Source organism: Molossus molossus, unplaced genomic scaffold (assembly GCF_014108415.1).
Source record: "Molossus molossus isolate mMolMol1 unplaced genomic scaffold, mMolMol1.p scaffold_m16_p_11, whole genome shotgun sequence".
NCBI classification, from domain to species: domain Eukaryota; kingdom Metazoa; phylum Chordata; class Mammalia; order Chiroptera; family Molossidae; genus Molossus; species Molossus molossus.
The window spans coordinates 91,685,888-91,700,304 of record NW_023425346.1 but is presented as its reverse complement, the minus strand read 5'-3'; the positions used below and the strand labels follow the sequence as shown (position 1 = coordinate 91,700,304).

The window sequence follows — 14,417 nt, the reverse complement described above, 5'->3', positions numbered from 1 at the left end:
ATGTCACCACTGATGTTCACCTGGTGGCAAGGGGCACCTCTTCCCTGTCTCCTTGCTCCCAGAACTGTCCGTCCTGTAAGGTCCCAGAGGAGCCCTCTCTTGTTTTTTTTTTTAATCCTCACCCGAGGACATTTCTCCATTTTTTGTACAGATAGAGTGGGAGGGAGAGAGAGAGAGAGAGAAACATCGATGTGAAAGGGACACATCGAGTGGCTGCCACCCGCACAACCAACCAGGGCCGGGGACAAACTGCAACGGAAGTACGTGCCCTTAGCGGGAACCGAACCCGGGTCTCTCCGGACCACAGGCCAACGCTCTAACCGCTGAGCCAAACCGGCCAGGGCAGGAGCCCTCTCTTGTGTGTCATGAGCCATCACTGGACAAATGTGGTACACATAGATAGAAGACAAAATGAGCCTTGGGCCTGGAGCTACTTGGGAATAGGGCCATTTAACCTTGCCAAGGCTCAGTCCCGCCACCTGGAAAACAGGGAAAGTACCATCTGCCCCTTGCAGGGAGCAAGGGGACCAGCAAGCAGACCACTGGTCCTCCAACGCCTCACCTGGCCTTGGGTGAGGTGCCTACAATTCCAGTATGCTTGACCTCTCAAAGGCTAGAAGTGGCAAAACAGCCACTTGACAAACTTCCAGCAGATTTTTCTCTCTCTCCCAAGATAGAGGCTTGAAATTCTTTCAGGGTAGGCTGTGTCCTTGTTTTGAGAAAAATACACTATAGGCCCTTTGGCTACTGAAGATGAAGCCAAGTGTTTTCCTGGAGTAGGAAAGTTGGTGGGCAGCCACACTGCCCTGCTTGGCAATGGAAATTGCTTGTCCTGTGGCTGGAGGGGCATCTCTACAAGTATCTGGAGCGAGGCACCTGGCTTTCTCCTTCCTGGATCCTGGTGAGTTGGGGGCCTGGACCCTGAGTGGGGCAGGCATGTGCCACTCCATGTGGGAGAGGCGGGCCTCTGAGACTTGCCACTGGCTCTGGGCTAAGGAAACCTATGAAGGGCTCAGTCTATGTACATTCTTACAGGTTTTCACCACGTTCCCTGCTTTCTGTTGTCCCCATGCTTTGAGTCGAGTCATACCTGAGTCTGGTCCAAGCTGTGCTGCTGAGTACTGGGTGGTGGGTCCCTGCGTAAAGGGAACACAGCTGCCTGGGGACAGCCAGGAGGCGAGGGCAGAAGAATGTGAGCATTACTCGGGATTCCACAGTGTACTTGGGGGGCAGCCTGGTCAAAGAGGACACCTGCTGGGAAGGCTTGCAACCTCTAGATGTTTGGGTAATAAAGGGAAGTGTGTCACCCACTGGTCCCATGGGTCCCCGGGCCTCTCTGAAAGGAAGAACACAGGAATACAGCCTACCACCAAGCTCCTGAAACAGCTTTATTGACTTCCAGTGTTTCCCTCTGGTCTGAGCTCAGCCCAGCTGGCTTTGATAGGTCTCTGAGACACAATGTCACAGGGTCTGGCAACACCCTGGCTCCACCATTCCCCTCCCTGGCCACTGGGCTCCCCAGGCAGGGAGGAGGAGAGGCAGCTCAGCTGTGGTGTTGGAGAGAGAACGGGCAGCAGGGTCAGAGGCCATAGAAGCCATACAAGCAGCAACATGCCTGGAGTACCCATTGCATGCCAGTCACACGCACACACACCCCAGAGGGCCCCTCCCTTCAAGCTCTCTGTTGGTCCACACCCATCAGCTTTTTAGATCCTGCTCCGGCTTGTGACCCAGACCCCAGTATTGCCCACAGGAAAAGAGCCTCTCCCAGACGCCACAGGGCTTTGATTTGTTCACGCTAATCCCAGGACTAGCAAGAGGTGTCAGGGGAATGGAAGCACAGACCATTACCCCTTCATCCACATTCTCACCATCCCTGCTAGGGATGTATCAAATGATAAGATCTCCCATCTCACGGCGAGTGATAGGCCAACCTGGGCTGGAACTACATGTCCCAAGATGCACAGCTCCGTAACCACACACCCTTTCCCTCAAGCATGATCTATCAGAAATGAGGCAGGGTGTGTTGCATTCTGGGACTAGTAGTCTTCAAGAGACAGCACCAAACACCCAGTGAAGAGTTTACAGGCTAAGACTACTGACACCTCCCACCCGGCCCCCACCCACCACCCAGGCCCAGCTGTACACTCAGCACAGGTGAGGGAGAGGAATGGAAGGTCCCCTCCCAGTGCACAGGGGAGGGCGCTGTCCTGTTGGAACTGTGCATCGACTCTGGATCCTGGACATCCAGCTCAGAACACATCTGGGGAGAGAGCGGGGGTGGGTGACAGGAGAGAGGGTCAGCAGCAAGCCGTGGTGGATGGCACTGCAGTGCATGCAGACCTGGGCTAGCCCTGTGGCCTCTCCCTGAGCCCTGATGCATGGTGAAGTGGGACGGGGCACAGTCCCCTCCTAGTCCTCCCTCCTGGGGCACCCTGGTCCTATCCCACTTCTCCAGGGTTAGCCGGCCTCACCTCTGCCTAGTCCCGAGGCCTGGGGCTGGCTGAGGCAGCAAGAGGAAGGGAGGAGGAGTGGGCTCCGGTTCCGAATCTGGATGGCCGAGAGGCTCCCGCCCCACCCAGCTAGCCTCCCCGGAAGACCTTATGGCCCTACGGGCCACAGCATCTTCCTCGCCACACTGAGGCCTTCTTGGGGAAGGAAGAAGGGAGTTCTAGCCAGACGGCAGTGAGAGCAAGCGATGCGGCCCACGGGGAATTGCAGAGAGGAGAGTGTGAGGAAGAAGCAGCAGCACCAGAAGGGAAGCAACAGAGACAGTCAGAGCTCAACACTGCACAGAAACCAGGGTGGGGGTGTCCGCAGCTGGACGAGGAGAGCTGAAGACTCCCCAGTGTAGCTGCTGACTTGGGCTCAGAGAACCCCAGGCCAAGTCCTCCTTCCTTGACATCATCAGCAACACAGGTGGCAGAAGACCTGGGCACAAAAGGCCTGCCCCAAACCACTAATGCCCCTTAGAAACCCCCCATCATATAAGAAGTGCACTCTGGCTCCTCAGGATTTCCCACAGCCCTGAGGCCCCCACCCTGGGCTTCACCAGGGACCTATCAGCTCAGCAGAGCAAAGCCCATCCACACTGGAGTCCAGGGGACCTGGAGGGAAACCTGTAGGGGAGCATGGAGTTGGAGGGGCCACACCCTTCTCTGTTCGGACAGTGAGCAGGACCCCAGGTCACCCTGAATTGGGGTGGGTTGAGCCTGAGGATCAGAGGATGAGGCACCGAGAGGCCTTATCCTCCAGGGGTGGACCAGCTTGGGCTGCATCTCCCCTTGCACTCTCAGGGGTCCCCCCCATGCCCAGATCTTGGTACTGGGCCTTGAGATGCCCCTGCCGTCTTCTCTGTGCCTCCCGCCCACCTGCCGGTTTCTTCCCAGCTGCCTCCATCTCTGACAGGCTGTAGGCCATGGCAAGTTGCAGGTCCTCATCATCCTCAGAGAGGTCGCTGTCAGTGGGGCGTGAGGCAGGGGTCTGCTGCACCTGCATGCCCCCAGATCTGGAGGTGACAGACTGTTGCTGCTCGCGACGGCTCAGCTCCAAGCCCAGTGCCAGGTCGTCTGGGATGCCTGCAGGAGTCACAGCCACCATGAGGCCCTCTGGCCCAGGCCAGGGGAATCCTGCCAGGCTGCCTCATGTGGCAATGATGCTGACCACTTCCAGCCCCTCTTGGAGCTGGCATTCATGCATTTTAACCCCTGGCATATTGGTTATGAGCCCAGGCAGGTATTTAGCTCCAGCAGGTATGAGCTATCTGCTTGGGCAAGTTATTCAACCTCCCTGAGCCTCCCTTTTCTCAACTATAAAATGGGATTGATGAGAAAGCCTACATTGTCAAAATGTGCCAATGATTAAATAAGACAGCATAGTGTTCCCAGGGTCGGCAGGCGTGAAAGGGTAGCCATGGCGACCACTTTCTACACAAGGTGTTGTGGCAAAAGTTCAGCTCCACGAATCCTGGGTCCTGAGTTTCATTCCTGGATTTTCTCCTTTCTAAGTAGGACAGAGCCTTGGACCTGGAGGTGCTTGGTTTATGGCCATTAAACTGTGCTGAGGCGCTGCCTCCTCAAATGAAAACTAGGGCGAATACCGACTGCCCTGCTTTCCCCTGGCTGTCTGAAGAATACAGGGGTATGGTATGTGTGCAAGTGCTTTAAAAATAGTAGAGTTCTGCAAACGTACCCCACTAATGATGCCAGTGATTAACCAGCCCTGAGACTCCTCAATTCCCTGCCCTGGCCCCCTTCCCTGCGATCCTGCAAGTCTGGCCTGTGGCTGCCATTCCCTCCCTGCCCCAAGGTTCGGATGGCGGCAGTTCGAGGAGGGAGCTTTGGGGCCCGGGGCTGGGGCTTCCTGCCAGGGGCTGGTGGCAGAGCTGCTCCTCACCATTGATTGTGACTGACTTCAGCTGCCCGTCCTCCTCCACTTCCACCCGTTCCTGCCCATTCTCCATGATCCTGTGGGAGACAGCACAGGTCATTCAGCAGGCATGCCTGAGTCCTACAGGTGTTCGTCCAGGATCTGGGATGCTGCAGTGACAGGACAGACTGCGCTCTGTCCTCAAGGGGCTGACTTTCTAGTTGTATGCAGCTCCCCCTCCACCCCGTATGGTACCAGAAGGAGCCCTCACCTGCGTGTCGTGATGCGGCGTCCTTGGACAAAGGTGGTGGATGTAGAAACAGAGCGAAAAGCACCAGCCCCAGGACTGAAGGAGAAAGATGAGGAGGAGAAATCTGGCATTGGGACAGAGGAGGAGGAGGAGGAGAGGTGGTTAGATGGGGCTGTATGTGGCAGGCTGCAGTCACAGTGGGCCAGGAACCTCAGCTCTCCCCACAGGCAGTGTCCCGGAGAGAAGACTTGGAAGAGCCAAGGACTCAGAGCTTGCCAAAGTGGGAAGGGACAGAACTTACCAGAGTGCCCAGGGAAGGAGGAAGAGAAGGAGAAGAAGGGGCCTGTGTGTCGGGAACCCCGGCTCTGAAGCTCTGAGAAGGGGCCTAGGTCTTCTGCAACAATAAGCAGATTAACGATTATCTGGTGAAGAGATTTCCCCCAAAAAATATGTGAATCCTACTTTTATGTCTAGAAATACAAGCTGCTAAGCCACTGGGTACATTTCTGATTTTTTTCCTTTCTTCTTGGACTTATTTACAAATTAAATTCCTTTTTAATATCATATATGAAAAAGTTCACTAATAAATTCTGTCCACAATAAAGAATAAAGGAAGGAAGTGGGAGAGGGAAAGAGAGAGAGAGGACAAATAGCTCCTTCGCTATAAGAGCAGCATGCCCTGGCCTGTTTGGCTCAGCGGTTAGAGTGTCGGCCTGCAGTCCAGAGAGACCGGGGTTCGGTTCCTGCTAAGGGCACATGCCTCGGTTGCGGTTTGTCCCCGGCCCTGGTTGGGTTGTGCAGGAGGCGGCCACTTGATGTGTCCCTTTCACTTCGATGTTTCTCTCTCTCTCTCTCTTCCTCTCTCTCTCTCCCACTCAATCTAAACAAAAAATGGAAAAATGCCCTCGGGTGAGGATAAAAAAAATAAAAAAGAAGATCAGCATGGTGTGATGTCAGGCAAACACAGCTACACGTCCTGCTCAGCCATCTGCTGTGCCTCTAAGCAAGTTATTTGAATGTGCCTCAGTTTTGTCATTGCAAATGGGGATAAAATGATCTACCTCACAGGGTTCATTCCAAGAAATGGTGTCTGTTGTTGTTTGCAATGGCATTATTATTGTCACATGAGTCTCTGAGCCTTGTTTTCATGGCTGTCATTGTGGGGATCTAACAATGTATTATTGTTGTCATCTCTGCAGTGTCGCTACAGGGTCACGTGAGTTCAGGCCTATGTAAGGTTCTGTCCCTGTTCTCACTGGACCCAGCCCCACAGAATCTTGTCTGTAGAATTCTGCTTCCCTCTCAGCCTCCCCGCTAAGGACTTCCCAGCCGAGGGAGGGCAGGCCTGGAGGAGGAAGTCAAGCCAGTCAGAGGACTCCTGAGCCCACTCACCAAACAGCTCCGAAAAAGGGTCTCCACTCCCGAAGAACTCCCGGAAGACCTCCTCAGGGCTGCGGAAGGTGAAGGTGAAGCCAGGCCCGCCACTGCCAGCTTCTGCCCGAGATGGGCCAGTTCCTGGAGGACAGGCAGGATGAGAGGGGGCTGAGGGCATACATCTTGCCAGAGCCAGGGCACCCCACCTAAGGCATGGCCAGGAAATCCCCCCTTTCCTCCCTGACCTACTTCCATCCCTGGATCCCACCGCTCCACCTACCTGCTCCAGTCAGCCCTTCCCGGCCATAGCGGTCATAGATCTCTCGCTTATGCTCTGGAAGAAGAGACCAGATCATTTCTCTCTCCCTCTGGGATGAGAGCCTCCCCTTTGGGGCTAATATCCTCAGAAGACTGCCCAGAGACTGACACTTGGGAGCAGCGGGGTGCATAGGGGACAGGGGCTGTAGGGTTTAGCAACAGCCCAGCCCTTCTCATCTGTAAAATGGACATAACAGCACCTACCTCCCAGGGTTGTTGCAGAATTCAATGAAATAATCCATGTAAACAGCTTAACACAGTGCCTGATACATAGTAAGTGTTCCATAAATTTTAGCTCCTTATTGCTGTGTTATTATTGATCAGGGCTTAGCCTAAATGTCACTTTCTCAGAGAGGCCTTCTGGGACCATGACAACAAAAATTGCTACCCGTTATTCCCTATCACATCACCCTGTTCCTTTCCTTTTGAATACTCTTGTCTATTTATTTATTTGGTTAATGTCAATCTTCCCTGACCAGAATGTGACAAACCCATCAGGATGAGGACAGTGCCTGCTTGTCCTCCATTGTTCCCCAGTACCCAACAAGGGCTCGAACCACACACACTTAATGAATATTTTTTGAATGAATGAAAAAAAGCCTGCATTCATATTGTAGCTGTGTGATCTTGAGCAAGTTACTTCACCTCTCCCAGCCCCAGTTTCCTTGCCAGTAAAATGGGGGTGATAAATCCTGCCTCAAAGGATGGCTGTGAGGACTCATGGAGATCACACACACCAATGCCTGGCACAGAAGAGGCTTGGCACACACTGGCTACCTGCCCTGCATCCTTCCCTTTGTCCAAGACCCATGCTGCAACTACCAGATCCTGGGGAGCAGACACTGAGCACAGGGGACTAGGGGAAGAATAAAAAGGTGCTTTGCACATAGTGGGTACTCATTTGAAGGAAAAAAAGTCCCAGAGTCCCTGTGGGAGGGGGTCACTTAAATGCCAGCTTGGAAAAGGCATGGCTTTGGGAAGGAGTGCAGTGGGGCATAAAATGGGGGTGATGCCCTGCCCTGACCCTGGCCTTACTGTCCGACAGCACTTCATATGCCTCGGCCACCTCCTTGAACTTCCTCTCAGCAAACTCTTTATTATCCGGGTTCTTGTCCGGGTGCCATTGTAGAGCCTTCCGCCGGTACCTGCAGGAAGCGGGTTCAGAGGGAAGGGTCAAGGGACAAATGCAGAGAACAAAGTGACCCATTTTCCCACTAGCCAACCAATGTCCTTTCACCACTGAGAGCTTGGTCCACCCCAGCTGCTGGGGCTGCCTCCGCTGTGGTGTTTTAATGGCGTCTCTATCTCTCCTCTGCAGCTCGTGCTAGGGTTACTTGTATTAACAGATGATAAAGTGAGAGTGAGAAGGTCCCGGCCCTAACTCCTTCTTGGGGCTCCATGGGGTTGGGTTGCGAAAATGGAGGGGTACATGTGGCCATGGAGGGTAAAGGGGCAGTGGTCTCTCCTAGTCACATTGCCTGGGCATCTCTGCACTGCATCCTGAGAAAGCCCACATCTAGGGACTGGGGTTGGGATAGGAGTGGAAGGGAGGGGAAGGGAGAGTTTACTAAAGAAAGATCCACAGTGCAGCTCCCAGCAGAACTTCCAAGCTATGGATTTTCTCCTACTCATCCAGGGGTCTCTTTCCTCCCTACAGATGTGAAGGGCCAGGTCCCCTGGCACTGCCTCTGAATGGCCACATGGTGCTGGTGGTGGGAGCTGGGGGTTTGACAGGCTTTGTGGTGCACAGCGGAGGCACTTACGCCTTCTTGATGTCATCAGCGGACGCACTTCGCGGCACGTCTAGGATCTCATAGTAGGATGCCATGGCAACTCGTCAGAAGTCAGGCGGGCCTCCCAGCAGCTGCAGGAGAGAAGGAAGAATCAGGCAGAAAGACCCAAGGGCGCCTCCCTGAGGATGGAACCCCCCGCCAGGGTGCCGGGAGGCTCTCTCAGAGGGAAGGGAGCCCACCGGGCTCTGCTTGCGGCGGGTGACTAGGCTCCCTCCAGCAGCCTTATCCGCCCCGCGGGCCGTGCCACCGGCTATCTCGGTGCCCAGGCCCTGGGAGCCCTATCGCAGCCCCCTAATTCCGCAGCCCGGCCCAGGGCCCCCAGCCTGACCGGGCACCCCGCCCGCACCTCCTCCGCCGGAGTCCTCGGGCCCCTGCGGCGCCCCGCGGGGAACCGTCTGGCACCCGCTGCCCGGCTCTCGGCTGCTGCGTAGGACGCTCCCGGCCCAGCTGTGTGCGCAAGCATGCGTCAGCTGCACGGAAACTACTAGAGACTCAGAGAGGCTGGCTTGGCCTGTCACCCGGGGTGTGGGGAGCTGGGGGGGCGGAGGGGAGTGCTGCTGCAGGGGCTGCCGGGAGATGAGGGCGGAGCCGGCTATTTTGGGCTTGCACCAGGACGACGTCATTCCCAGCTGGGACCTGGAAGACCGCGGCGGGCTCCATCCAGGCGTGTGACACTTGCCAACAAGCCAGCTGTCCCCTGGTTCCTCTGCCGCTTTTCTCTGGACAGGCTAGATGATCGATGGTTACTTATCCCGGAGGAAATAGCCACCTCAAGGTCTCACAGACTCCCCTTTAGGCCCAAATCCTCCTCCTTCTTTAGATTCCATCTCTAGTCCCAGGTCCTCAAAAGAGGCTGCCCCGACTTACCTGAAGAAGTCAGATCTGCCTCTTGTAGCATCTTCCGGCATCTTAAAGCACACTTGTCAGTTACAAATTAGCATTCATTTGTTTATTTGATTGACATGCACTTCCTCCACTAAATGTCAATTCCACAGGACAGAGCTTGAGTCTTTTTTCTACTAGAGTATTAGGTCAGTGGTGGGGTTCAAAAATGTCCATTGGATGATTAAATAATAAACAGATGCTGAACCTCTTATTGACAGTTTGACACATTTGGGAAAGTGAGGTTAAAGGGTAAAAAGAAAACAAAACAAGGAAAGGAAATTCCCTGGTTTCAAGATTTTTCTTCCCAAAGTGATCCTGAGTAGACTTCCACCTCAAAAATGATTCCTGCATTCAGGTCTCATGGGAGATTTAGAGAACCTTCCAGAATTGGCTCCTGCTTGATATCATCCAGGCCAATCTACCAAGCATTAATGGAGTGTTTTCTACATAGTAGATGTTGCCAGGATATAAAAAGAAGAATGTGGCCCAATCCCTGCCTTCCCAGAGCTCCAACTTGGTAAGATACCAGCCCATTAATACAGCCCACTGGGAAACCCCAAGGCTTTGGAAATAAAACAGACCTAGGTTTGCAACCTGGCACTACTGTGTGACTTGGGGAAACCGCAAAGGACTCGGTTTTTCCTCCCTAAACACAGGTAACATCTAGGGCTGTTTGAAAGTCAGATGAGGTTGCCCTGGTCGGTTTGGCTCAGCGGTTAGAGCGTCAGCCAGCAGACCAGAGATGAGGTGAGGTACATACATAGAAGGTCTTAGTACAGATCTTCTCTGGCATCATTATTGGACCAAGCAGTAATGATTATGTGAGTCCAGAAGTGTGTTTTAGGCTTTGTGACCCAGAAATACTTCACCAAAGAGAAGAGCTTGAGCCAGATATGAGAAAAGAGAATGGTGTGCATTTGTCCAGTTGTCCTGGCTACCCATGGCCTGAGCTTCCTGCCTACATTTGGGGAATTCCCACTGCGTAGGTCTCGATGGCAGGCAGACCGGCCACCGCCTGCCTAAAAGCCCAGACACTTGCTCTCCTAGACTTCTCGGCTCCAAAGGTACAGGCAAAAGACATGAGCTCTGCCAGTCGGAAGCTCCCACTGGGATTTTGAATCTGGATCAAGTCACAGAGAAGCTGGGGCAGCTGAGGATTTATTTCTGCAGCTGTGGTGGCAGCGGAGCCAGCAGCGGCCTCTAGTGTCTGGAGGAGAAAATGTCAGCCTCAGTGCCTGGGTAGGAAGGGGCCTCACTGCAGTGGGTAGAGGGTACAGGGGTGTTTCAGGTAGGATTCCTATGCCCTTACCTGACTATGGTACTGGCTGCCCAGGTTCCCTTGGTGCCTACCCATTTATAGAGATTTCCTATTGGTTCTCTGTGTTATCCGATATCTCTCCAAGTATCTCTGTGTGTGTTTTCTTTTTTTAATTTGCCAGAATTAGTTTCTGCTGTTTACAACAAGAGTCCTAACTGATCTTGGTATAAGAGGAACAAATAAGTTAGATCACTTTAAAATATTCTCAGTCTCTTTCTTCTTACTTCTCTTATCTCCACAGACATTTGTCTAGCACCTACCTTGTGTGTGATTATATTAAGCATAGGAATACAACGAGGTTTAAGTTCCAGTTCCTGTACCCGACAAGATGAAAATCTAGTTGGGATATAGATAAATGACAGCTGAGGGAAATTATATAAAACACATCTAGCAAACAGGGTTAATTACCTTTGTTAACAAAGAATTCCAACAAGTTAATAAGAAAATACAAACAATGCCTTTTTTTTTTAATGGGCAAAGGGCACAGACAAGACAGTTCACAGACAAGAAAGTACTGACTTTTAAACAATTGAAAAGATGCTCAATCTTATTCATAATGAGAATTATAAAGGAAAGCTGTGACAAAATACTGTTTCACTTATCAAATGATTGACCAAAATAAAAAAGTTTAATACACTGTATGGGCAAGGCTGTGGGCACAGGCATTTTCACATACTGGGAGAGGGAGGTATAACTTCTAACTATGGGGTATTTTAAAATGAGAGTGTGTAGCCTCTGACCAGCAATTGGGATTCTAATAACTATCATTGGACATATGTGCAAAGAAATATATACAAGAGTTACAGCATTCTTTTCAATAACAAAAAACTGGAAACAACCTAAATACCCATTAGTAACACACTGTTAAATAAGCGATGGAGCCCTGGCCAGTTCGGCTCAGCGCTTAGAGCATCGGCCTACAGTCCAGAGAGACCCAGGTTCGGTTCCCGCTAAGGGCACGGGCCTCGGTTGCAGTTTGTCCCCAGCCCTGGTTGGTCGTGCGAGCCACTTGATGTGTCCCTTTCACGTCAATGTTTCTCTCTCTCTCTCTTTCTCTCTCCCCCCGCCCTCTCTCTCCCTCTCTCTCTCTCCCTCCCACTCTATCTGAACAAAAAATGGAAAAATGTCCTCGGGTGAGGATAAAAAAAAAAGTGATGGAATAGAATACAATGGAATACTAAATTGCCACCAGAAAGAATGAGGTATGTTCTGATACAGACCACCTTCCAGATATATTGTTGGGGGAGGGGGGCAGGCATAGAAACGTATCTAGATGTGTATATACATAGATGTCTCTGGAGGGAAACACTAACAAAAAGTTAACAGTGGTGGCTGCCAACAGGGGAACCAATGAAGGAAGCATTTTCACTGTATAAACTTCTTTTAGTTGTTTGTAACCTTCTCTGGCACTTTCTGAACTCTGAAGCATGTGCACATCACTATACAAATACATACAGAATTTTTTTTAAATCAAGTTGGAGAAATAGGATATTGGCAAGCTAGGTGCTACCATACAAGGCAGTCCATGCCAAGTACCAAATGAGTGATAGAGACCCAGTAAGGGCGGGGAAGATCTAGAGGCGGAGCTCCCTAGGGTTGGATGGGTTCTGGGTCACCATGACCTAATCTGGAAGGAATGGCAACAAAAGTGTGTGTGTTGGGGGGGGGGGGCATTCCAGAAGGAGGGAATGGTGAGAATGGAGCTTTGGAAGCAGGCATGTTCCTGATACATCAGAGGAGAGAGAACAAAGGTGTTCAGTGGGATCCAAGGCTGGGAATCTGTCTCTTGTGTCTGCCTGCAGGAGATAATTGTAGCCTGGCTTTAGAAGCATCAGGGATGAAAGCATTCCCCTGCACTGAGGGAGCCCCCAGGAGCCAGGCTGGGTGGCACTCCCAGCTGCCCCATGGAGGTCAGAGTTGCCACCTCCCTATACCCACACCCAGTCCAACCTAGGCTTGCCGGCACCTGCCAGTAGTTTCTAGCTGGAGGCCTTTCGGGGTCTGAGAGGAGATGGACTTACAGCTGAGCAGGGCGGGCTGGCTGGGACAGCGGACAGGAGGGAAGCCTGACCGCCTCTCTGGATGCCCAGCCATCCTGGCAGGTGAAGATTCACCTCCATCTTGGCCCTCCCTGCTGGCCTCTTTCAAGCCCTCACTTCACCTCCTGTGAGATGTCAGGGGTTAGGGAGAGGGCTTTCCAGAGGGCGCTGACAGGCCCAAAATATGGCCCCAAAGATACCTCTGCCCTTGTTCAGCCCAGAAACTAGGTCCCTATACCTTACTTCCCAACACATGCCCTCCACCACAGTATCTGGGCAGGGCAGTGTCAAGAGGAGTATCAGCCCACTCCCTGCCTTTGAGGCACCTGAGTCACTGTCTGGGAATTGGGGACCAGGCAGACCCAGAAAAGGTGGTGTCTGGAGCAGTGCTTAGAACTGTTATGGGCAGGAGGAGAGAGCATCTGAAGAAGAGGGCAGCAGCATATGCTTTGGCCCAGGCTGATCTGGTTAGAATCCTTACTCCTCCCTTTACTGGTTGAGTAACCTTGGACAAGTCACATCACTTCTCTGAGCCTCAGTCTCCACATCTAGAAAATAGGCATTCATTTAACAAGTCTATTTGACAAGTACTGAGTATCTAATGTGTGTTGGGCAACATTCCGGTACTGAGAGTAGAATAGGCCTTGTTCCCATGAAGCTTCCAGTGCAGTGGGTATATCTGTATTTACCTCAGGATTAAACAAGATAATGTGGACACAGGGCCTAGTACATAGTAGATGCTCGAAAAATGACTGATTTCTCGATGTTTGAAGGGCTCCTCCCCCAAAACCCTCTTCTCTTCCCAAGTTTGAAAACAGTCAAAAGAAGGACATGAGTTGAATAGAGACTTGGAAATCAGTTCTCCTAGTGGAAAAAATAAACAGATTTGAAGATATAGCTGAGCTATTCAGCCAAAATGGGCTTCAAAATTCTCCCTCTGAATTAAATTACTTCCCACCGCCAGCACCACACACATACACACAGCTGTGGGCCCCTCTCTTCCCAGGGCGGACCTTCCTCTATGAGCTTAAATCCTCAAATTGAGAATACTTGCTCTCTCTGGACAAATGATTCCAAACTAGAAGGAGAAAATTGCTATGCTAGGCATGCCTCTTTTTTGTTGTGAATCCTCACTTGAGAATATGTTTTTCTGTTGATTTTTAGAGATAGTGGAAGGGAGGGAGGGATGGGATGGGAGAGAGAGAGATTGATGTGAGGAAGACATCTCGATTGGTTGCCTTCCACATGAGCCCCAACCCTGGCCAGGGATTGAACCTGCAACCTAGAACATGCCCTTAACCAGGAATCAAACTATGACCCTTCAGTGCACAGGTTGGTGCTCTAACCACTGAACACCAGCCAGGACTGGGCATGCCCATTTTCTTCTCTAAACCCCCTACCACCCTGTTGCTTCCATTCCATCCTCTACTTACTTGCTGGGACAAGTGACAGGTACAGGTAATAGGTCCCTGGAGAAAGGCAGGAGACACTCCATTTCCAGTGCTAGACCTAGGTGCTGGTATGTATTTTATTTGCCTGTTTTCTCTGAGATCTATTCCCCCACCTTCCCTGCCCTTATCTATAACTCACAGGCTGCACCCTCTTTTTCTTAGTCCCCTTTGCCAACTAGCTTCCGTCTGTGTTCAGCCAATGGGAGACACTGGCTGAAGATTGAGGGTGGAAGGAAGAGAGAAGCCAGGGTATTCCTCTCCTTGTCCCTAAATTGGGGGCACCTCACACAGTGGTTGAGTCTCCTCCATGGCTGTGACTCTTGCCAAACACCCCTCCTTCCTTATTTTCTCCTGCTCACTAGGTAGCCCTGCTGTGGTTTCAGTTCCCACCTGGTGTCCCAGTTCCAAGCCTCTGGCATCACCATCTCATCCCTTGGCCTCCAGCCCTAGGGGTGATAGCACCTTCTTGGTGTTACTCACTTTAGAGTTGGCTTCCTAGCATCCAATCCTGGGAAAGGGAGACTGCAGGAAGGACTGTAGAAGGCAACATTGGGCACTGAATCTCTCTGGAGGCTTGTGGGTAGGGTGGGGATTGCCCAAGTTTCAACAGCTCCAATGGAT

The 14,417-nt window shown here is 52.0% G+C and overlaps 1 protein-coding gene across 1 annotated transcript; it reads right to left on the bottom strand.

Moving 5' to 3' along the window:
• Positions 1-3,112: 3,112 nt before the first annotated feature.
• Positions 3,113-13,907, bottom strand: DNAJB2 (DnaJ heat shock protein family (Hsp40) member B2). The gene is made up of 9 exons (XM_036253558.1): positions 13,779-13,907; positions 8,074-8,174; positions 7,346-7,455; positions 6,273-6,326; positions 6,011-6,133; positions 4,920-5,012; positions 4,640-4,742; positions 4,396-4,466; positions 3,113-3,578 (listed from the first exon to the last, which is right to left on the bottom strand). Exons 2-9 carry the CDS (start codon positions 8,136-8,138, stop codon positions 3,220-3,222), a joined length of 978 nt encoding a protein of 325 aa, XP_036109451.1. The 5' UTR covers positions 8,139-8,174; positions 13,779-13,907; the 3' UTR covers positions 3,113-3,219.
• Positions 13,908-14,417: the final 510 nt, after the last annotated feature.